This window comes from Manis pentadactyla, chromosome 10 (assembly GCF_030020395.1).
Source record: "Manis pentadactyla isolate mManPen7 chromosome 10, mManPen7.hap1, whole genome shotgun sequence".
Classification (NCBI taxonomy): domain Eukaryota; kingdom Metazoa; phylum Chordata; class Mammalia; order Pholidota; family Manidae; genus Manis; species Manis pentadactyla.
In genome coordinates this window covers 57,546,160-57,572,373 of record NC_080028.1, presented here as the reverse complement: position 1 = coordinate 57,572,373, position 26,214 = coordinate 57,546,160, and the positions used below count along the sequence as shown (strand labels likewise).

At 34.6% G+C, this 26,214-nt stretch overlaps 1 protein-coding gene across 3 annotated transcripts in view; it reads right to left on the bottom strand.

Annotated features, from left to right (window-relative positions):
- MSRB3 (methionine sulfoxide reductase B3) overlaps window positions 1-26,214 on the bottom strand; it is a 218,114-nt gene that overhangs the window by 178,796 nt on the left and 13,104 nt on the right. For all 3 annotated transcript variants that reach the window (XM_036894787.2, XM_036894789.2, XM_036894788.2), the window contains exon 2: window positions 13,309-13,435. In XM_036894787.2, the coding sequence (XP_036750682.1) occupies window positions 13,309-13,384 (76 nt within the window). In that variant the 5' untranslated portion in view covers window positions 13,385-13,435. The remainder of the gene's footprint in view (window positions 1-13,308; window positions 13,436-26,214) is intronic.

Below are 26,214 nucleotides of genomic sequence, written 5' to 3'. Positions count from 1 at the left end.
TCTTGTTTTGCTTTGAGTTTACTAGGTTAAAACAGTAAAGTTCATCTTGAAATATCTTGCTAATATATTTAAAAGTGAAAATATTCTAACTTTCACTACCAATTTCAATTTTCAGTTGGTTATTAGTCTGTCATACTGGAAAGCTGAACAAATTTTAATTCCAGATACAGTAGTGTTAGAAATTTCTAAGTAAATGGGCATTTTATAAAAGACAAATCAAGTCTATTTTTAGACTACAATGTGAAATATATTCCATGAACCATTTTCTCATGTTTGTTTATTTGTTTTGCATCCCAGTGGTTCAATAAAGGCTTTAAGAAACCAATTCCAAGTACAGGGAAGAAGCATGTTTGGAGAAGCATACCCAATTCTGATTTTTCTAAGTAAACCTACATAGGAAAAACATTTGTGAGATTAACATACAATCTTAGATGTCATGACACTTTTGCTTCAGTACTCTGGTTTCCATGAATCTAGGGTTGTAGGACTTACTTTGAGAACCATTAATCGACATTTTTTCTTACTGATTTTTAAGTCATCACAAATGGTGATATCTTACAGAGTTCCAGGCACTGTGCTAAGTAAAACATACTCTTCATTCATTCAGTAATTATTGAGCCCCTACTATATGATGGCATTATTCTAAGTACTTGGGTACACCAGTGAACAAACTAAACATCCTACTTTCATGAATGCAACAGGGATAGTGGGGAAGACAGACAAAACACAGTGAAACAAGCAGGTAAATTACAAAACAACTTAGAAGGTGGTATGTATACAGGAAAGAATACCTGCAAAACTGAGCAGACCAAAGAGGATTGGAAATGCTAGAAGGGAGGGCTATACTCTTAAATAGAGTAATCCAGGTAGGCCTCACTAAAAAGGTAGCATTTAAACAAAGCCCTAAAGCAAGTAAGGAAGTTGGCTGTGCTGTTTTCTAAAGGAAGTGCTTTCTGAACAACACAGAGCAAATGATCAGCGCCAAGAGATGAACACTAAGAGCTTCACATTCCTTTAGTAGAGGCAGAGACAGGTAACTGCCACCCAAGTGCTAAAACCTGAATAATATGAATGGAGTAGGTAAGCAACGATTTATACATGCAAAGAATATGCTTTTAAACCAGGAAATTTACAATTACTTATCTTAGTAGAGACATTGTCTGGCATTACCTTTTTCACTTCCAAGAGAAATCTTAGTGAATATCCTTTTTGCCAAGGGCTATACACAAAATAGCTCTCAGGGAGTATTTGGCTGAACTCTGAACACAGTGTCAGAGTGTAGGCTCTTTGTAATTTGCTGTTAATTTGCTCTTTGTACTTAAAGCCATCTCTTTCAGATCACAGATCGTTCCCAACCTGGACTCGTGTCTAAGAGGATACTCAGTAGATGTTTTTTGGTGATGAATTTTTGCTTGCCTAGAGGGCAAAATCCTTTAGCCAAACAATGCTTTTACCCTTCTGAAATACTCCAGTGACTCTTTCCTTCAGAGTAATCTTGTAGGTGATGGTAAGGAACATCAATAACTAAAGAAAGTGTGAAATTAGTATCTCAACTCCCTTTCCATTTTTTTAAAATGTTCATAGTGTTTATGTTTAGGTTGAATTTAATTTAATCTGTGTTTCAAGTCTTAAATATAACACAAAGAAAATAAAGCTCCAGGTCTTAAGAATCAGGAAGCAGATAATTGTTTCTTTTGAAGGTAAAGATTCTTCTTTTCTATATGTGAGAAAAATCCTATCTTTGTCATAGTAATTATCACATTTAATGCCTTCTTGTGTTTTTCTATTACTTCACCTAAGACAGTTCTACAGATCAGTTTCAGTTATATTCTACTGATGCATGCACAGAGTTCTAATTAACATCAATGGACATTATAAGTATGCCGAGCAACATACCATTTCAAACTTTTTGAATTAAACAAGACCATATGTTTTAGTGGTGTGTAGTTGAATGATAAAATTGCTCTTCTGGTTTCCATACTGAAGGTTTCAGTAGATAAACTGAGAAAACATTTTCAAGCAAGTTTTCCTTCCAAGTGTAATACCCTAATAAATTCACCCCTACTGGATCACTCCTTTCATCCACACACACTTAGTATTAGTGTACTTACTCTTCAAGGTGCTAGATACATGGGCTCATATAGTATTTGCAATTATTCTCAAATAATCTTCTCAAAAAATATTCAGTTGTTTCTGTTTTTTTCCCAGATTATACATTCTTTGAAGATATGAGCTATTGTGCCTAATACTAATTTATGCTTTCTATAACTATTTATTAAACATCTACAGTAAATCAAGAACTGTGGTGAGCACTGGAAAGTTAAAAATGAATGAGTCAAGGTTCCTGCCTAGGGCAGAATATATTCCAGCAGGAAAGATAAAAGCAGTCAATGAATGTGAAGTCTTGTAAGTTAAAGTATATGCAAAGTTTGTATAAAGAAGAGTTAACAAAAAAGACATTAACACTCTTAAACTTTGCCCACCTAGATTGGCAAGGCCATAATTTGTAGAAATAGAATCTACAGGGTCAGAGGGCTAGAGAAGATTAAAATAGACAAACTAAGAAATGTAGTGAGATCAAATGTGTACAATGCTAAAGTGGCAAGTATCCTATCCTGATGACAGAATGCAAAGAGTAGTTTGTGAAGTGGTGTCAGCTAACTTAACCAAGCAAAAAGAGCCAGAATAAAATGTAGATTCAGAGTGAGAAGAGGAGAAATAGCAGATATGCAAAACAAGGCAGTTTTTAAATTAAGGGGGAATTGTGCAAATGTTTTCTCACTGTAAGTCAGTGGGGGTAAATTCATTTCCCACAACATCTAAAGCCTATTAATGTGACTTAAAATCCTAGCCTTTAATAGTAAGTTCTCATTTGTGAGGCTGCATGATTTTCTTGAAAGGAGAGACAATGGAGAGACTTACCACTACATTCATCCTGACGAAACATTAATCTGAATGACTCTAAAACACAAAACACATTTTATATTTCTGCCTTTTACTTCTGTGTTACACATTTTTAATTGTTGAATTCATGCATAATAGTAATTTTATCAGCACTCTTTTACTATCTAAAAGAACTGAAGAATACTTTATCAACTCTTAGAAATGTAATGCAAATACCAAGAGCAATGATTTTTACATTAACATGGACCACAAAGCCTGGAGTTTAGGAAAATATTTAAAACATGTCTTAATCCAAAGAGCATTTTCTGGCTTGCAAAGCAAACAAGGAAAAAGAGAATTTTTAAAGGCACTGCCATCATCAAGTGACAATAGTAGAAGAGAAAGTCACTTAACTTCAAGTCTCTCTGATTGCAAGTGAAATGTCTGACAAAGCTGGATTCCCTGTTTTTAATTTTTTTTTTTTTTTAGTATGGAAGTACCCTAGAACACCATAGCCTATATAGAAAAAAAAAATTAAAAACAGACAGGCTCATTTCTAGTCTACATTTCACATGCACAAAAAACTTGTAACAAATAGCTCTCTCACCCATTTTCCCCAGTCGCCTTGGGAGCACAGAATGCAAGGGAGATGAGAGGTGCCCACCCACAAAAAGGGAGAGGAGCCCTCTCTTACATTATCATATATAATTTTATTTAACTATAACATTAAGTATACTTCATTAGAAGGAAAATAAAATTTATATTGTCTAACAATTCAGCTTTGCAGATTTCTAAAACACCATGATTATTCAAATCAAATCTGAAATCTAAATTAATTAAGTACAACAGGCAGAACAAGTCTGTAATTGCCATTCAGAGCACAGATAAACTTGAGTCTATCTATACATTCCAGAAAAATATGAGAGATTCTGGAGGGGGAAAAAAGTCAAAATTTTTAAATTTTTATCACCCACATAAAGAAAGAAAAGATATGTCTTCTCCTAAATTATTCATTGTTCTTTATCTTTGATGGACAGTGCACATACGTATTTCGGTCGTCTCTGCATCCCCACCTAGCATGTGCCTAGGCAAGAGTAAGCATAAAATAAGTATACGTTGTATTTAAGTACTTCTCCAACTCTATGTTTTAATTATTGTTATTTAAAATTTTTTCCTAAAAGATGTTTTTCAAGTGAAGCCTTTGGCTATGTTTCTTAGACTTTAGGTTAAAACCCACAACCAAAATATTTGCTTAATAAATTGGTGAAATGTAATGAAAAGAATAAATGATGGACTAATTTTTTCCTTTATTACTACTCTGAATCCTGTATTACTTCTCTAGAGTTCCAAATTCAAATTTCTTACTGTGACTAATATTCTGGATTTAAAACTATGAGATTAACTAATCCAGCATTCCCCAAATGTATCCCATAAAACACTGGCTCTGAAAAAAAAAATGCCACCAGGCTGCTGGAGTGGGATGGTGGGGGCAAGAAGTTTCCATAGTCAAACCAGATGAGGAAAATGGAGGTTACATGGCTTTCTTAACAAAGACTTTTTCAGAGACTTTCTTAGCTGATGCATATTATGAAATAGGTGGTATTTTGACACATCATTACTTCATGCTCCACTAGAAAAGTAAAGAAAGTTGCCAAACTATGACACTGTAACTTTCTTATCATGATTTTTAAGCTGCATCCTGATTACCAAGATGATAAAATGTAGAGTGCATCTTAGAATTTATAAAATATGGCAATATGCAGTTTCTCAATTTGATAATGGGATTTGTTTTACAGGGTATTAGCAGAACTAGGGTTCCTCAGTTTGTAATCTGGGAAATGATGAATTTCTAGACCAGCCCTCATGACGAAACCAAGGCCCTAGAAAGTTACTTGACATGGTCACACAGCTGATTAAGGATCCAAGTTCTCTTACCTGCAGCTTTTCTCTTTTAATTTGTTCATTTACTACATTTCTCTCTTGAACCCATGCTTAGTTGTGCTTTAACATGCACAACTTTTACTAACATCTATGTGCCCACAATCCATTCCCACCCCCATGCCTCCATCCTCTATCCCTACCACCTCCTGCTAGTGACATCTACACAGCTCTTCAGCATCCTTCATAAGAACTGTCATTGCTTTAAATACTACTCCAAGAAGCCAGTCTGTCAGTCTGGGCAGAAAGAATGCTGTGCCTCTCACTTCTCCTCCCTCCCTTCAGAGCAAAGTAGAGGAGAAAGTGTTTTATATAGATCCTTCACCCTATAGGTAACAAAACTTGGACACAAAGTGGCCATCTTTCTCACCAGATACACATTTCTTAAGAACAGAGACCACCTCTCTTACAATGTGGCATTATTTAGATACATAAGATGGTGCTACTTATTCACACCCCTTCATTCATTCAACAAGTATTTATTAAACACCTATTATATGACAGACACAATTCTAGTTGCTGACATGTACTTGTAAACTAAATAGATTAAAAACAAAATCTCTGCCTTTCCAAAGATTCTTTGCAGGAACCAAGGATTTTCCTGCATTAGAATTGATCTTTGACTGATCAAACCCCTTTGCCAGACTTATTTGATGTTCCAGTCTCTTCTTTATTAAAATTTTTCCAGTTTATTCTCCCTTCCACTCAGGGATTAGAGATGCACAGAATACATTTCGGGGAAATGTCAGATAATGTGAACACCTGAGGGGTCTATCTAATCATGAAAAATTTGAGAAGAATATTATATCATTCTCAGTTTACAAATGAAGAATAGGAATAAAAGGTACAGAACAGATTCTTGGAGCCAGAAAGCAAGTTGGAGGTAAAAACAAACTAGTAAATACATATTAAGCTTCCAATCTATTTCTTCATCAATACCAATATTAAAATGGAAAACTCTGAAGCTTGTGATGTTATCTAAAATTTGCATGTGATATTAAAATATTAATCAAAATGAAATACAGTATGAACAGCTGTATCAATCTGTGAGCCAACATACATTTCTATAACAAAACAATTTTAAACTATAGCTATAGAATTTTGGATTGTCTCTATATGCTTAAAATTCAAATAATCTACTGATTTTAATTAGCATTCTATTCTTCATTTGCAATTATGTGGCTGAGTATAATTAACATATCTAGTGTTGAAGAAAATCTTTTATCATAGTAGTTACTGAGTAAATTTAAATTCTTTAAGTATATAACTCCTACAAATCACCTAACTCATATCTTTCTCATTTTGTAATATATTTTATAACACATTTTTAAGAGACTAATACAAGTGCAAATATACTAAATGTAAAAGAGAAAAAATTAGAGAATTGAAATAAATGAAATGGGATTTTAAATTTTCAGATAAATGGTTGATTTTAAATGCAAAGACACAAAAAGTAATTAGAGATAAATTGCATCTCAATAAAATCTATTTAAAGCATTTTATTTCCCCCCCACCCCTATGACAACAACCAGTCCTGTTCTCTGTGTTTATTAGTCTATTTTAGTTTTGTCTGTTTGTTGTTTTTAGATTCCACATGAAAGTGAAATCATATGGTATTTATCTTTCTCTGACTTATTTCATTTAGCATAATATACCCTTTAAGTCCATCCGTGCTGTCACAAATGGCAAGATTTTACAACTTTTATAACTGAATAATATTCCATTGTATATATGTACCACTGCTTTTTTATCCATTCATCTATCAATGGGCATTTAGTCTTCTTCCACATTTTGGCTATTGTAAATAATGCTGCTATAAACATAGGAATGCAGATATCTTTTTGGATTGGTGATTTTGTTTTCTTCAGGTAAATTCCCAGAAATGGAATTGCTGGGTTATAGGTATTTTTTGAGAAACATCCATACTGCTTTCCATAGTAGCTGCAACAATTTACATTCCCACCAGCAGTGTAGAAAGGTTCCCTTTTCTCAACATTCTCAACAACATTTGCTATTTCTTATTATTTAAAGCATTTTAAATTAAAATGTATCTAGCAAAAGCAGCCATGAGAAATTCCATCTCTAAATGTTTAAATGAAGCTATGAAATAGAAAAGACTGACAATGAAAATTCATCAAGTATCTAGCCTCAATATTAGTGAGCCTTAGTGAGCCCTCAGCCATGCCTTACTTCTTCATTAAACACTGTCTAGAGCATTAAACATTGTTGAAAGCAAAAGGTAGCTCGAGCTCATTTTAGTAAATCCTTCTGTGATCTGTTAGGCAACATTATTGTGAACATTTTTAAATAAACAAACATTTAATAACTCTGCCTATGAGATTTCCCAGTAACTGTTGAACCACTGTGCTGCATACCTGAAACCAATATTAGATCATATATCAATGATACTTCAATTAAGAAAAAGATTTCCCAGAAGTTCATATTGTCAGTTGATCTAACCCTGTAGAACTATCATTTGTTTTCAGAACTCACAATGCTTTACATTTTTTATATTGTTGATTAACTAGTGAATTTCTCAAACAAAACTAAAATTTGTTTTATTTTATGTTCATGCCCTATTCATGCTCTGTGGCTGCTAGATGTTGCTGTATGTTTTATAATTATTAATGTATAATAAGAAGAATTTTTCTATATTTAACAAAAAAAACAAAACCCACAATTTAACAAACCATATGCCCAACACCTTATTCATACAGATAGATGTATTGTTCTATAATAATTGAGCCTTGCACACATTTTTTAAAGTAATTTTTAAAACTTATGTGATAATTAGATGCTCAGCAACTTTTCAACATTAACTAAAACTTTATTATATCATAGAGCTACCAAAACATTGTTTTAGAAAAAATATAGCTGTGTCCGAGTACTCGTTAATAAACATTTTAAATGTAAAATTTTTTAGTTTCCAAAAATATTTTAATTCATGTAAAAAAACAATGCTTAACAGTCAACATGTTAAATTAATAACATTTTCAAGATTCTATAAAAATTCAAAACATAGCAAAACAAAATGTGAAATTTTCTTTAATTCTTGGGTGGTCTGCTGAAGAAAATTTAGCTGCATATAAAACTATAAATTACTGTTAAATCAGCTATTTGGATACAAGATAAGTTAATTTATGAAAACTTGCTTTAGTTTATAGAAAGTCTACACATGAAAGACAATTTTGATGAGATGTCCAAGCATAAGGGAGTTGGAATCCTACTGAAAATGGAAAAAGGTTTTGCACTCTACAAATATTGTTTGAACATAATATAAGCAGAAAAATTTGTGGTTTGTAAATCCATATGTTCTTAACTGGATATTCTTTACATACTTTTGTTTAAGTTTTTACAATGCACCTATGTGCTAATGACATCAGGACCCTTTCAAACTGGGAAAGAATGTAAATGTAGTGCCATCTACTGGAGAAAGTGGATACCATTCGATCAATTAATTGCAAATTATTTTGTGAATAATGTGCGTTGAAATTTGTATGTCCTTTTTTTTTTAACTATTTGTTTCTTTCTTTAAAAAATTTCCCTCAAAGCATTTTAATATAATCAAACAAGTTAGGTGAGATGAACGTGTAAGAATGGTAAAACCGGAGAATAGAGAGCATAAATCTAAACATGTGGAAGAGAATTCCATTGGTAATACAATACAAAACTCAGAAATAAAGTGTTCTGATCAGAGTTTTTATATTGATTTCATGTGTGTCTTTTAGAACACAGGTTTTGCAGCTGTGGTCAAAGAGCCTTTCCTTAAGAATTTCATAATATCTTGAAATTACATGAAAAATTGTGTAATATGTTATAGGTACACATACTATTTTCTGGGGGAGGACAGTCATAACTTTTATCAAGGAACCATGGAGATGGTTTATCTTTTCATGACCCAAAAATGTTTAAGAGAAGTGATATAGAAAGCCAATCCATTTGGTAGTGAACAGTATACTGATGACTTCAATTATTTTTTTAGTAAATATAACATCAGATGCTATAAGTGAATTGTTGCCAGCTCAACTTGAATAGTAGTACTTCTTATTTATGGATGTTACTGTGGTGCATATGTGTAGCATTTCTATTTACAGATGGAAAATTTAAAGCATAACAAACAATATTAATTTGCTCTAGAGAAAAGTGACCAAAAGAGTCATAATTCTTAATTCTCATCAAAAATATAATATGTACTTAATTAAAAGTCTGGACAATACACTTTGAATTGTTACTATTTTTTGATATTTGGTTACAATGTGATTTATACCTAAGATAGCCACTATATTGTATTAATTCAATAAAGTGAAAAAGGAGAATAGAAATCATTTTCAACAATATATTCAAAAGGCAACCAAACTATGAACTTGACTTTTAATCTTCCCTTATAAAAAGAGTCTCAAATAAATCTGTACTCTCTGTTATAGTTAACACTTCACTACATGTAAACTTCCTAAATGTTTGTTCATTCATTTCACAAGTAGTTATTAAGTGCCAGGCACTGTGCTAAGTTCTGGAGTCACAGCCCCTGATCCATAGAGAATTCTAGTGATACAGATGCTATTCTATGGCTTGCAAGCACTACTTGCAATGTATCTCTCTTAAAGTCTTCTAATTCTACACTAGAATATTATGATATAATATCTTTACAAACTGCATAACAGCCATGTGGCTGTTCAATTCACAGAGACTGTAAAATATGCTGCTAAGTCACGTAAGTGCAACAACTACATATTATGTGTATGTTAGAGAAAAGTTTAATTTATCACTATATTTAGTACTATTTAGACAAATATTCTCACTTGGCTCAAAGCTACTATGATATCTAGTCTAAGCTACAATTAGACTTTTTATCCAACATTAAAACTATGTATAAAATTGTTTCCTAATCCCTCTTCAGATAATGCTTCATTCTTGATTTAAATGAATTCTAAGGTTCAAACTTGGAAAATATTTCCATCCTCCCACCACAACCTAGCAGATTTTTCTGTAAATTCCCAGCCATTAATAGCAGTGCTTTAAGATTTGATTAAGCCAAAGCAAAAACAAATGCCAATAAATGAAATCATAGAATTTCAGAACTGAACATATTATCAAATTTGAATTCCTTGTTTTAAAGATAGAGACTGGTATCTGGAGAGGATTCCTGATGTGTTCAAGGTCACACAAGTTAATGACAGAGCTGTGGTTAGTTTTCTGACTCCTATTCTAGTGCTCTTTTTAATACATAAAAGAAATGGTTAAAGGAAATTAAAAAGAAATTCTGAGGGAGGAAAAAATTACTTTTAATCACAAACATGAGCAAACCATAACTCAGAAGCACTTAGTAAGCTCTAAATTAAAATTATGCGTTATTAAGAAATGAGAAGTAAAATAGTCAAAGCTGAAAAATGATCGATCACTCTTCTGGGATATGGCTTTCATACAGGTCAACCCAGTTATAACCAACTTTAAGAGCCTATTCCAATTATTTTTTAGTTCTGAAATTATATTGAATTGCACCTGAAATTAGTAAGGTACTGACTAGGGACCAGAAATCCTTTTGATTTACAGAGATTTTTGGTGTAATGAGTTGTGACCAAGGAATAGCAAATTAAAGTAAGTCTCCAGACTTTCAGCTTAATTTCCTATATCACAATTTCGGCCCTTTCCCTCCGCCCTACTTTTAGGAAGTAACAAGGACTAGAATTCCCACTCCAATTTGATTTTTATTTTTCAAATTTAAATAGTTTCTTTCATTACTGTTGAACTTAACAATTTCTCCAACATTTCTATATTTCTAAGAGAAAAATTCTGTTAGAGAAATAGATGATAAGGATTTTGCTAATATTCAAGTTATAAAATATGTAAACACACTGGAAGTTTGACTTTCATAACACTTTAAAAAGGAAGTGGTACTTAGATGGCAAAGGACTTATGGAACACCATTCTTGCCAATTCGTTTATCAAATTAAAATGGGTTTGCAAGCCAGAAAAACAGAGACTTTCTCTGGGCGTCCATCAGCACTGCATAGTAAAAACGAAAGAAATGTGTATTTATAGGACTTGCATTCTGGTTCAGCAGGATGTGTAAGTAAAATAAAGAGATCAAAACAACAGATTGACTGGTTATTTCTCAAGCTTAAAATGCTTTTGTGGTTCCTTTTCAAATAAAAATAATTAAATGAAAGATTGGGCATATTTAAATGTTCTTAAAAGTCTACTGTACTAGAAAAATACAAAAAAATTTTTCTATTAATACAGATATCTACCATGAACTTAGGGCACACTTATAGTACTGGTGCTTACCTACATGCCAGCCACTGTTCTAAAGCACTTTTCACATCCTAATTTATTTCATTCTCATAGCAACCCTTTCAGGTGAGAACTCTTATTATTTCCATTTTACAAGGCACACAGCTAGTTGAGTGGCAAAACCAGATTTCAAATCCATTCAGACTCTAGAATGTGTGTTTAAGCACTGTACTGTAGTGGTTACTTCTTAAGAATTATCAGCTTTGTTGAGTTTATCTTTGAATCAGTTTGATATTGAAATTTAAAGACATATCTCAAAGTTTCATTATGAAACCCTTTAAGATATTACCATATCTTGAAGAATGAATAAGTTGTTAATAAGTTGTTTCTGTAAATACTTAGCCTTCTCTCTATATAGCCCCCTAGTAGGAAACATGGTTATATATAAACTAAATAATTTTCATCATCTAATTGTTATATGCAATATATGGTTATGATAAAGTTCCACATGGCACACAGACTACACTGGTTCATATTCTCCCTTAAGCTCATATATAATTCAACAGATAAACCTTATCAGTTCCATACTTGAATCTCTAATCTATCCTCCTGCTTTCCAAACCTACTGTCATAACCATTGTTAAGGCCCTCAGCACTTCATGAATCCCTCCAGCTTCAAATTCCTCCAATATACCCCATGGTGTCCGTGCAGGGGAATGGCTGGGTTAGGGAGGCAAAGGTACAAAGAATGATTGAGGCCCCCATGCATTAAGCTTCATTAGCCATTCAAGTCACCATAAACAGACATAAAATCTTTCTTTTTAAGTATTTACTATTCCAACACAGCTTCAAGACAAATGCCCTGTCCTCCCTTCTCATCAAGTTGCCATCCCAGCCTTCTCATAGAAATATCTGGGATCAGCATTGACCTTCTACCATTCTAAATCAATAACCCTTCCAAAATGCAAATCAAGTCATGTTATTCTCCCTTCATCCCTCCCCAAGATTTAAATTCCTTAAAATGTCATATAAGGTGCTTCTTGATTTGGCTACCAACCTTCCTCACCTCTCCTATTCCTTCACCCACCCAAGTTAGCTGTATTAAATAACCAGCATTTCTCTGAACATACCTTGCTCTTTCAAGTCTTCAGGTTTTGCCCACACTACTCCATATATTAGAAATGTCTATCCCCCTCTTTGGACACCCGGCTAATTGTTGCTCATAGACTGAGATTCAGCTTAAACTATATCCTCCATTTAGCCCTCTGAAACTTCAGAAACTTTCCCGCTCTTCTAACACCTCTTCCCCTAAGCAAAGAGTGAGGACCAGCCTCCGCTGTATTCCCCTAACATCCCAGATATAAATACCTTTAGTCTAGTCTTAATCACCATATGTTTCAACAGTCCTCACACAGCTCCATTTCCACCTTGTCCTAGTTAAAGAAATAGGTATGATCTGATTTATCATTGCATCCTCACTGCTTCACACAATGCCTGGCACTCAGAGTTAACATTCAACCAGTTGGAATTAAGTTCTCCATTCAATTTAGTAATGGAGATACGTACATTAATAGAAGATAAAAATAATATTGACAATAATATTCATGGAAAATATCTGACCATTGTGGATTTTTGAGGCACATAATGAAATTTAGGGCTTTCATGCTTCACTTCTTTAAATACTTAAAATAATATTTTTTTAAAGTGTGGTAGTTCTAATTTAAGAACCAGCTGACACATGCCATGTTAGTTGTTTATTTGATCATTGCTAAGTAGAACATCTTTTTAGCTATAATAAATAAGTAACTTTATTATACTAAAGTTGTTCATTTTAATTTTTTCATCCCCAAAGGAATGACCATATGTGGAAGGAAAGGCATTTTCATTCTCCTTTAACAAGATAATGTCCGATTTGTGTGATTTGGGGCAGTTTCTTATCAAGACTGCCACTCTTTTATGAACATTATGATTTTCAGATGTGTAGTGTGTATTAAAGAACAAGAAGATATCATGAAATATTAGTGACAATTATATACTAAGCAGGGAAACCAGACAATGTTTCCAAGGGTTGTAAGGACTGCAGAAATGCATGTTACTCAAAACAGAGTGGTGACTTATAACCAATTTCCATCTTCAAATTAGGGCCAAAGTAAAAGAAAACGAAACTGAGCAAAGCATTACAGTGTATGATTTCCTGCAGCAGAAACACCCACCCGGACCAGTGCCCTTACTAGGTACAGTACAAGAAGCAGCAACCTGAGGGAAGCCCACAGGCTCGCAGGGCTACTGGCTGGCTCTTTGTCACCAAATGCAGCAGGTTGAAGGCAGACATCACTGTGATAGCTTCACCAACAAAACCAGAGGCAAAGAACAGGGGCAAGAGCTGAGTAGGAGAAAAAAAGAAAACAAAAATAAATTAAAACATCACAAATGTTAAATACATTCATTGCACAATTGATGGTTATGATTTTATCTGGAACTGAACACACACACAGGGTGGTAATAAATGTCTAATGTCTACCTTTCAGATGGTGAGCTTACTTTCACAGCCCAGACTCAATTGTGTTTGTGAATAAAATGCACACGACATAACAGTGTCATCTGTGAACACATTTTTGCAAGACGTTCAGAAAAGAGAAGAGGTTTAAAACAGTTGCAAGGAATTAGCACTAAATGAGTTCGTACCATGTGACAGGAACTGTCTGGGGTCTAATACACACACTGGATCACTTAATTCTTACAATAAACCTAGGAGGTAGGTCATACCTCAATACTTAGGTGAGGAAACCAAGGCTCAAAGGCCCAAGGGCACAAAGCAAATAACCAGTGGAAAAAGGATTAGAAAATCCTGTTATATCTGACTGCAAAGCTGTGTCCTTCCCTTACACCATGTTGCCTTCTCCAGCAATTATTTGCAAATCTCCATCCCTGGAGAAGACTGTAAAATATTGTAAGGTTAAGAGACTTCCTTTGTTAGAGTTTCATTTTTTTAAATAGAGAGCCAAATAATCTAGGGACACCAGGAGGCTTCACTTAAGAAACAGTGTTCAGTTTGAACAAAGCATAGCGAATAAGAATTTTCATTTGATTTTATGATTTATAATTTCTAAGTCAATTTTGTAAATAATATTCACCAACCTAGCCTTGAAAAGGGTAAAAATATTTTTAAAGCATTTGAAAACTAATCATGTGGAAGAATCTCAAAATTGCATGTTAAACTTTAGAAAAAAGTTCAGTTAGGATTTTAAAATTTTGTACAGTGTTTCAATTGCTAAAGATGAACTTCAAATGAACATGGAAAATACAAGATTAATATTAACTTCCAATGTTTTATGTGAAATTTGCATTATAAGTGGCCTTAACCACTAAATGCCCAAAAATGGGTATAAAATTAATATCTTACTCATTTCCTGACCCTCATCCCACCAAAATGGGAGTCTGTTCCTGGTCTCTTCTGCCCTCCTTGAAGAACAAACATATAATAAACAGTAATATATTTGACCAAATCACTCTGGAGTGTATCTGACAGAAATCTGCTTGTATTAACATGCCTGAACTCTGACTTCTCCAAACTAAACTCACTACAAAACTAAAACATTTTTGTGTTACTAACTGGAGACAAAAGGGAGGAAGAGGGAAGGTAAGGATCACAATGCACAGCCTGAAAGAACCATTAAACATAAATAAACATGTCATTTTCACGAGTGACTGCAGAGCAAGGGAAGAGAGAGCATTCCTCTGGAGCAGACTACTAATAAAAGATCAAAGGTCTATACTTCGCAACACTATAAATAAAAATGTATTTTTTCCTTGTGACCTTCTCTGTGAGGAATAAAGTATGCACAGTAAAGGTAATTACTAAGCAAAGCCGCTGCCTCATTGTGCCCCCACAGCTGACCATAAAACGTCTTCCTATTCTGTTTCATCAACTGCTGTACCAGGCAGCCTGCGCGCCTACCAATGGCCTAGGCCATCTGGCTTGTGTCAAAGCCAGTGCACAGGAAGAAAGGGAGTGATGTCACTCTGCAGGTCAAGCAAAGAACAAAAATGCATTCTACAATTAAAAGCTGAGGGTCTCAAATACCGGGGGCTCTCCAGCACGATATGACTGCATGATTTAATGTTTGGACTCTTGCATTTATTTCTACCCAAATAGCCCTAGCTCCACCTAGTGGCAAATTAGTTTTACCCAGTTTTCTTTGAAAATGAACCCAGAAAGTGCTATCTTGGCACCAATAAAGTAAAGCAATGAGAGTGATTGATAACTTTTAAAGCAGTCTAGCTTTTTACACTAGAAAATGCAAAAAGCATGACTTGCCACAACTTCTACGTTTTCAGATTCCACAAAGCAAGCATTTCATAAGTTAGGACTTGATATAATCCTAATTATTTTAATGCTTTAACTCTAATTATAATAGAAAAAGCAGCTAATTTTGCAAAATGTATGCAAAGTGCCATTATTTACACACTATGCTGAAAATATGTAGCTGAGATGTAAAGTGAAAACAATTTTATAGAATAGATGCATGCATTTATGTCTTAGTAAAATCAAACTCAAAATCTTATACTTCCACAGGACAAAAGAATCAGTTAACATGGCTCTAACATGTGAAACCAAGAGCAACTATTTTCTAGAATAGATAAATACTTTTACTGAAATGATGTAACAAAAGTTTTTGGTTAATGTTTCCCACTTAATTTGTGTGTAGTAAATGAAATAAAACAGTTTGACAAATTGATCTGAAATACTGAATGCATTTGCATGAAAGATGGGATATCATGATGGAGGCTTGTGAGCTATGGGTCAGATAACCTGCGTCTGAATCTTGGCCCTACCGCTAACTGGTTATGTTACCTTAGGCCAGTCACTAACCCTCTTAATGCCTTAGTTTCCTCAACTCTAAAATAAGTTAATTGGTAAAAACCACTTGGAACAACTCCTGGCACATATGTATATACTCAGCAAATGTTAACTATTATTATTATTTAAATGTACAACTATAACCTATATTTTTAAATTATATGAATTAGGAATTTTAACAGTCCACTTTGTGAAAACTAATCAAGGAAAACCTCACAGACCTGGAGTCGGGGAGGCCAGCAGGGGGAGCTTTCATGCCCTACCACTCAGTTGCAGACCCAACCAGAAGAGATGGACCAGAAGTCAGTACTGTTTTGGACGCTCCTTTATGAACCCGCAATGGGAAGGACATGGCCTCCTCCCCTCCCAACAGCCCAGCCAACGAGATACTGCTGAAACTCAGCCAATGAGAAGCCACTAACCTCCCAAATCTCAGTTTACTCCAACAGACATTTTGCTTCTAACAGCCCCACCCAACTCCACCCTTTCTTCTACTAGAGCATTCCCCTCCTTTGTTCCCCAGACTTGCCCATGGTTTTGTCCTTAGCTTGCTTGTCCTGCATTGCAATTTTCTGCTATTCTTAAATAAATACATTTTGCCAGTGAAATAACTGACAGTTTTATTTTGAAGGCTAATATTATTATATAGCCAATTCTATTTACTGTTGCAGGCCATCGCCAAAACAGAATCCCATTCAGGCCAGAAAATGTACTACTTTTTGATGGATTTCCACAGTGAGTTATCCTTATGAAAATGGCCGGACAAGGATATCCTAAGGAGAACAGCTGATGAAACCTTTGGCGTGTGGCAGGCACTATTCTAAGCACTTCACATTCATTAGCTCTTAATTCTCATGGCCTTATAAAATACATATTATGATTTTCCCACTTTTAGATGTAGAGACTGAGGCAAAGGGATGTTAAGTAATCTGACTAAAATCTTGCATCTAGTAAGGAGTAAGGCCCTTAATTGGACTGAACGATCTAATAGGTTTGAACCCAGGCCATCTGGCTCCAGGGCAGGAGCTCTGGAACACACCACCAACTGGCAATGCAGAGCCTGAGGGGAGGGTACCAACCCACTCCAAATACTCTGATTCTAGGTTTCCCAACTGGATTAAATGTGGCTGATAATAAACACTTAATAAGGATTCAATTAACTCAAAAAGATTACTTGAAGTCTCTCCCTTGACACTGAGTGAAGAAAATAAGGAATTAAGGAAGTAAAAAGTCTGAGGCATACTCAGATTTCTAGGTTTGATCTTTGTGTTCCAACAGATGAAATTTTCCTTTCTCTTCCATCTTCAAATGTTTTCTCTAAACTCACTGTATGCACCTTTAGGGATACATCCTAAAGACAGCTAGAATTGACTCCATTTGAATCAATCTACCAAAGCTTCAATATGCTGATGATATAGTACTTTTGAGGCCAAACCAACCAACAGCTACCCTTCACCCTGCAAAATTTAACTTTGTTTGGCAGTTTTCTTCCTATTGCATGCACTGAGCTGGGGTGAGGGTCCTAGCCAGAAACTATCCTAGTCCAAAAAGAGGCAAAAGAAGCAGAAACTTCAGGGTGGTAACTATCTTTGGGTAAAGAATCAGCATTAAACAACCTGTACAAATCAGCACTGAGCAAGGACCACCCAGAAAAATCTCTAATTCTCCAGACTATCCTTAACTTTCTCACTTTCGTATTGCCTTTGAGTTAAATAATTGCATACACGGATAACATTTATAGATAGTATGGTTTTTTTGAGTGCCAGGCATGTCTTACACATCTTCCTAATTTCCCAGAATATCTATTACATCATTTAGAAAATACTTGGTGTTAAAAAAATACTGGTTGAGCAATACCTAATGAGCAGTATCACAATATGTGTTAGAATAGAGTCAGATTACATAATTATCTATAACTTCCTGCTTAAAACTTTTTGATGAGTCCCCATTGCATATTGCAGGGTTTCCCAAACCACATTCTTTGAGAAACAGGAGATACCCTTTCAAACAAGTTTAGTGGTCAAACAGGTGTGGAAATGCTACCCAATATAAAGGGTCTGAAAGGCTGTACAGTAAATACACTTGGTTAACTTTGTCTCAATTGGTGCCTCTCAAGCGGTTTTGACCATACAAAACCCCTTTCTTTCCTATCACCATCCCACTAACTACATTCTGGTAAATTCTTTGGATAAAGTCCAAATTTTTAAACAAAGCATCTAAAGTTCTACATCTACCTACTGACCAATTCTTTAGCCTTCTCTCTTGCTGTACCTCTGTATCCCACCCAACCCCTTGCTCCGCCATACCAATATATTTGTGATTTCCCCCAAATAGTTCCTGTTTCTTACTTCCAACTCCATGTGTTTCTTCACTCCATAGCCTAACTCCCCTTTTCACCACTCCCAACTCCCACCACTCCCACACTCTCCTATTCCCTCCTGCCGAAGCACCAAGCATGCTGTCATGTCTTCTGTAACGATTTCCAGGGCACTGATTTGCTTACATACCTGTCTCCCTCTTCTAGATTATAAACCTCTTTAGCACAGGAAAAGTATCCCAGTACCTGGCACCTAACAGCTATTCATTTGTTGAGTAAAAGAATGACTATGTAATGACTGACTCTATGGAAATGATTCTTCAGGATAATCATTGCCCACCTTGCCATCTCTGCCATCGCAACTGCTAATGGTGCTGAGAGGTAATAATTTTAATTAAAACCAGTTAGTTTCTTCATAGGAATTAGAAGATCCTATGAAGACATGGGAAGTTGAAAATGCAATCTGACTTGAAATCCAAAGATAATTCAAATGTCCTATTTTTATTTAAAAATTTTACTGCTTCCCCATTTTTCCCCCAGAACATCTGACATTAAAAATTTGACTAAAGTTAGTTTTCTGGTTTGGGTTTATTTCTATTTCCTTTTACTGTTTCTCTTGCAGTTGAACAATAAACTGCCAAAGAGAGATGGCAGAAAGAGTGATCTAGAGAACTCAAAAAGATGATAATTAGCTCCAGAATAAGTGAGTTAATTGTGCTAGAGGATTTCAAGTGTCAAACTTAAAGGTCAAATCCCTTTCCAATAAAAGGCAAAGGAATGTCTACAACAGGGCTTTCCACAAGTAAGTATAACGTCCCCCCAAACTGCAGTGGTCAACAGACAGTTGACAAATTTGAATTTTGCCAAATAAGGATGAAATAAAAACAAAAAGCTCCAAAAGAAGGATTATGTGAATACCAAAAATTATGAAAGCAATCTTAACATTAAAAAAAAATTCTTTTGAATAGAATATATTAAGTCTTTTGAGAAAAAATTTTCATTGTTCCTATTTTTCTAATTTCATTATGAAAAGAAGAAACCTTTATCTTGGGCTAGCATTTGGGAAACACTAACCTAAATGTCTACTATAAAATTCCATAAAAACATTATTGTTCTTATCAGCACAGTGCCTGGTACCCAGTTTACATTCAGCTGATGTTTGTTGAATGAATTGATTGATCCATCATTTACCTCTTGAAATCAATAGGCCACTACCTAGAATTGGGCATTCTTTGTGTTAAGCAGAGATCTTTTTTGTTATAAGAAACAACAGAACCTTGGCTATTCAGAATCTTCAATCTTCCAAACCATTTAGACAAGGAATTTTAAAAAGTTACTTAGTTCACTTACATAAATTCCTATGAAATGGAATACAATGTATTAGGAGCTGATAAATATGCAAAGATGTTAAGACATAGTCTGTGCAAACAAAAAACATACCATCCTAGATGGAAACAGATACATGCTAAATGCATTAACAGAAGTAGAAATAAAGTACACTGAATTTAGGGGAAGGAATATTGCTTCCAGCTTTGGGGAAGGGAGTGGCAGGGATGTTGAGGTGTTGGAAACCAAAGACATGCTGCATGAAGAAAATTTTTTTTAAGTATCTCCAGGGTTAGCCAATTTTAAACTATTTTATCTCAGGATCCCTTTACACTCCTAAAAATTATCAAGGACCTCAAATGCATTTTGTTTATGTGGTTATATCTATCAATATTTACTATAATAGAAAATAAAACAGTAATTTTTAAAGTTTCCTTTTTCCACTAACAATAATAAATAAAAAATAATAACAATACATATTACAAAAGTGACATTTTCAATGAAAAATATTATTATCAAAAACAAACCAAATATACATTTATATGTACATATATATAAAATGGGAAGCATTTTCCACTTTTGCAAATTTCTTTAATATCTGGCTTAACAAAAACAGCTTGATTCTCATCGCTGCTCCTACATTCAATCTGTTGTGATATGTTGTTTTGGTTGAAGTGTATATATGGATAAAATCTCATCTCATTCAATAAGTAGTTGCAAAGGGAGGAGCATATTGTTAACTTTCAGATAATTGTAGATACTCTTGACATTTACACCAGAATCCAACAAATGATAATCTGAAGCTACTATCAGTGAACTTTTCATACTATTACATTAAAACTCATTGGTCTAGCTTGCATTTTTGAATGGATCCTCTAATTTTGCATGATTTTGTAACATTAGGCACTGTTCACCTGGAAATATTGGTTCACTGGGTTATGCAGATCTCTCCTATGCTGACTCATTTCATTATTAACATCAAAAATCATACTCATTAATACCACCACTGATTCCACCACAGAAGTCTTTAAATACTGAGTTGTCAAGCTCACAGTTGGCCAGATGCAAGTTTTCCAAAATTTTATTTTTTAACTTCAAAGCTCTTTTTCACTGCCAAAAAATATTGTCAGTTGTTTTCCTTAGAGTGACAGAATCACTTCATTCATTTTTGAGAAAACGCCTGCCAAATATCCAAGTATAAATAACATAGTTTTGGTCAATCTATCAAGTAAAAGTGTTTCAAACAATCACACAAATGCTTTTCCTGGAAACAACCATTGTACTGTATTATCCAGAAGCTCTTCATCAAAGTGTATTTCCCATTTCTTCACACAGAATATTAAAAAGATAAGTACTCAAGGTCTAGATTTTTTCAATTTAGTACAAATGTTTCTACTTCATCAAGGACATTAAATGAAAATGGCTTTTCCTCCATGTGTGTTAGTGAAGAACAGGATGACTACTAGTAAAGGTTGTCATTATCTGGATTCACACTAAAGCACTGCAGTTTCGCTCACTTTTGCTTTTGCAACACCAATGCAAATGTCAACCCAGTAAAAAAGGAAAATAACATCTTAGAATTAGTATGAAAATAGTTTTGACTTGTCCCTTGAAAGGGCCTCAGAAAATCCAGAGGTTCACAACCCACACTGTAAGAACTGCTGGTCTGACACATTGGTTGGCACATAGTAAGCACATGTTTAATAAATATTTGTTGAATAAGTGAACAGTGAATGGAGAAATATACTTATGATTTATCCCATAATGTTTAAAAAACAACAAATGGTTAGAAAATAGTGTCAGAAGACTTCTTACTACTTTTTCTAGCAGTAATTAGTACATTTCCTTCATTTCATCTGTGGAAATGCAAAATATTGAACCATCTTATCAAAATAAGGAAGATACTTATGCCAGATTCCTGAAAGTTTTTAATCAGAATGCTACAACCCAATTTTCTCAGTATCAGTCATTATTATTCACAAAAGTATATATTATGTCTTGGGAATGAGAACACAAATTCTGAATTAGTGCTATTTTTAGAAAAGGAAAATTAATTTGTTGATAAATTCACTCAACATTTATCAAACACATATCAAATACATAGTACTATCAACTCATGTACTGCCTACCAGTAAAAACCTGGTAGGAGAATTACCAAGGAATTAGACTTTTTAGAAATGCTTCCGAGTAACAGAGCTGTATCACTCAATGTTTAGAACTGGAAAAAATTTTGGAGAACACCTAATATACCAGTTTTTTAATGTCACCTGCCATTTTTGAAGTCATCACCCACCAGTGGTAAAATATAGTTGTGAGGTGTTTCACAAGTAATTTGTTAAAAATTGTCTTTAGATGCCAAAGTTTGAGAATAAGATTTTTAAGTAAACAACTAGGATGCAATTAATCTCTTTAACAATGTCACCTTCAATTACCTGGTGTCTGGCAAGTTTTCTTGAGTGGCAAAGAAGCATGGAGTTAGACTAGCATCACAAATGTGCAGCCTTCCTCAGTCTATAATCATAATCTGTGTATGACTATGGAAGTAAATTGCTCATGAAATAGCATCCATCATGTTATCTCAGTGGGAAAGAAGTGGGAGAAACAATGAACTGATTCAAACCTCTTAGTTTGTAAACAGCAAGACAGAGATAAAGGGACTTATCAAAGGTCAGATAGCCAGTTGGGGAAAACATTAGGCAAAAACTAAAACCCCTCTGGTCTACATGTTGCAGCATCTACATTTTCTTTGTTATTCAGTACACATAAAAACTAAGAAAAGGACACAAAGAATTGTACTAATACTGACAATGCAAGGGTTACACTATGTCCACTAAGGTACACCAATGGTATAAAATAAAATTATGGAAAAAAGTCCACTTTCTTTGATCCTAATTATAACTCCTAAATGCTATCTTTTTTCAGGATTGCTGTTTTATAAAGCATCCAGTCAGATACAGGGATGTAAACATTCTCATTAATATTTTAAAACATCTATCTATAATATAAAACATAAATCTCTTTTTCTTCTAAAATGCACACTTCTAAAATCTAAAATGATTTCAGTTCATAGCTTCTACATTATATAGGGGCTTCTTCCAAAAAGTTGTTTTTAATATTTAAAAGGTACCAACAACAATAAAGCAAAACCCACATAAACAAATCATTTTTGATCACTACAAAAAATACCTTCAGAATTTTTCAGTTCTTTCTATTTCATTTTGTTGTGTTTATATAGTACGGTTTGGTTTTGCTTGTCTAGTACTCAAGTTCAAATTCAAACTTTCTCACTGACTAGTTAAGTTTCATTTCGTAAGTTTGAAAGTCTCATCTGTAAATACAGATTTTGGAATAACTGCTACTAGAGGAGCCCCTAGTACAGAGACAGCTCTAATACCACTAGCCCTTCCTTAAGGAACATTCCTTACCGATTACTTTGTTAATATCCCCCATAGAACTTACAGAACTGAAGCTCAAGGCTTCGTAGGGACATTTCCTATCATGGATTTCCTTACTGAAAGTATTCTTCACTTGAGCTTTCTATACTATATATGTATCAGTTTCTTCCTCCCTTTCTGGAGATCACTTCTCTATCTCTGGTGATTTCCAAACTATGCTTATGCTCCAGAGTTACCCCTTCAGTACCCTCTGTACTTCTCACTAATTAATCTTTTTCTTGCGATCTCCCCTGTCCACACAACTTCAACCATCATTTTTTTTTCAACCATCATTTCTTGATAGATAATTATTAAGATCAGCTCCAGCTCTGAACCAGTTATGTATTTTCTAATATCTACTGGATGGTAATATCAACTTGGATTTGCTCAGTATGCTTTGATTCACAAGGTGCTTTCTTAAACACTGTGACACAGCATATAAGAATCTTTATTACCACTTAATATTATTATTCAAATATTTGCGTATTTTGCACCTTACTATGATGATATTATTGCGAATAATGACCACTTCTGAGCACGTGCACTAGGTGGTTGTGTATGTGTGTTTATAGTATCATTTAATCCTCACGACAATCCTGAGGTAGGCATCCCTATGTGTGGGAATAGGTACCATGCGCCCAACATTTCTGGTTCTCCATTTTCCAGGAACATAGTACAAATACACTTCCTGGCCCCCTGTGGTTGAGACTAGTTCTGGGCAATAAGTTGTGAACAGAAATGATAATGTGAGTCACTTGTAAGCCAAAGCACTTAATTGTTGGTGTGAGACTCTCCAAAATTTTCTTTTCCTTTCTTAAACAGTGATCAACAGTATTTTATAATTAGATGGTGGCTGTTCCCTTAACCACATTCCTGGAGTAAGGAGACACAGAGCAGAGCTCCCCTTGGAAAGACAATGGTCATGCAATACAAGCAAAAAACAAGCCATTGTTTTAAGTCATTGGGATTTGAGAATGATGTGTTCTTGCAGAAACTAAGGTACACAGAATAACTTGTTTTAGGTCATATAACTAGTAAATGATGGAACTGGATTTTTAACTGAAGTCTATCTTACTCTCTTCTACTAGATTAAAAAATTCCCCATGGGCAAGGACTTCCATGCCCCAGATTACTATCCTTGTTTGGGAAAATAACAGAGAAGGATGAGAAATGCAACGCCAGAGACAAAGGAACCACCTTGAAAACCTCAGAGTCTCTCTGATCAGTCATCCTTTCTATTCCTAAATAGACCAAAGAGATTCTTACCTATTACATTAAAACTCATTGGTCTAGCTTGCATTTTTTAATGGATCTTCTAATCTTGCAAAACTGACTGAGGAGCTCCTAGTTAAAATAAAATGACTTAATTCAGAAATCTCATTTCCTGGAGTGCCTGAAAGCTCTCTGGGCACTAACCATGTTCACTGTAGATCCTCTTAATGATCTAATAACCCAGATGCAGACCTTAGAAACACAATGCTCTTTTTTAAATCAATCTATAAATATAAGGAAAAATAATCTATTTGTCGCAATACTCGAAAAATGTGTACCCTTTCCAGTGGCTCAGATATTATGACCCTGGACTGAAGGAGAAGAAACTAGAAACTACAGGTTTGGGTTTTTTTTTTTAACCCAGAAAACAATATGTATATCAAAATAAGCTTTTAGAAACAACCTATTAACAAAGATTTGGCTGTGGTTTCAGAAGAGAAAATAAACTTTAGAAACTTCACATTTTAAAACAAAATGTATATAGCTAACAAAACTCCAGAAAGAAAGGCAGAAGAAAGGGTAAGAGTATCAGGGCCCTCACCTTACAAAATGGGGAGTTTGGAGATACTAACTAGACGGGAAAATGGTAATTGACCTTTGGAACCCATTCTTCTTTTGTCCTATTAGGAACAGAGCTCTCTGACAATCTAACTGAACACACAGCAACATTTCTCAGCCTCTTTTGCTGCATTAGGAACATGATACTAAGTTTTGGCCAATGGAATGTAAGTCAATATGGTGTGTGCTCTTTGGGTCACCTCCTTTAAAGACAAAAAGCCTCTTGCTTTATAGAGACTTCCTCTGCCCCCGGGAAATGGCAACAACTTACTTTCTGCAGCAGAAAGTAAACGTGGAGGGGAGGGATGCTAACATTTTGACCTAAAAACAAATACTTATTTGCAGTTTCCTGTGCTAAAACTTTGTATTCCTGATGAGGGGCAGAGTCCTTGGACTGGAAAATGGCAGCTACTTGGTGAAGAAGGCAGACCTGACAGGTCATGCAGCACAGCTATCACCTGCCCAATCTCAGCCTCTGGGGGGACGGGGGGAAGAAAAATAAACTTCTACTTGTAGGTCACTCTCCTTGGAATCTCTCTGTCACAACAGCTTGGTGTGTAGCCTATCAAATGCGGGCGAGCAATGCTATCAAAATGGACAATAGGAGAATTTAAAAATCAATAGAACAGTAAACAATGGCAGACAGAATGGAGAGAGCAGATAAATTCTTATTTTCCATAACTGGATATTATCTGAAATTGATTAATCAGGTAGTGCTATGACCTTACTGACTAAAGTCAGGGAAGCACCAGAATGATGTAAAAGCATTAGTTCAGAGCAGTGAGACAGACATTAGGAAGGGTGGGGTTGGAGGCTGTTGCTTTTCACCCTAAGTTCTGCTGTACCAAGAACCATGTGCAGGTTTTTGATAAAAACAAAGTGTATACTTGTGAAAAAGAGGTAGTGCCTCATTGGTCCATTTCATCTAAAGAAAAACTTGCTAATAAAACTTGCTAAATCCTATGCCTGAGACTATAAACTACAGTATCTATATCCATCACTAAAAGACAATTTTTAATAAGTTGAATATAAGCTCTAAAAATACAAGTATCCTTAAATCATGCTTCAAATATTTTAAGTTAGAAATTTGCCACCAAAATGATGAAAACCAGTTCTCACGATGGTATGTGCTGTGGCTTGCATCTGACACAGTAGATAGAGGAGTTTTATGAAGATGGACTCCTTCTATTTCACTGAAAGATAAATCTTAATGACCTCTATCAACTATCCTTTGACACCATGTTGGACTTGGGAGGGAGGAGAAGCCCAGAATGAGATCATAAGATAAAAGAAATAAAATATTTTGCAGAATATTCTTTCTACTTTGTCCTACAGTGATTTTATTAGTTTTAGGTGATTAGATCTTATTTTAAAAAGAATTTGGGTATTCCACA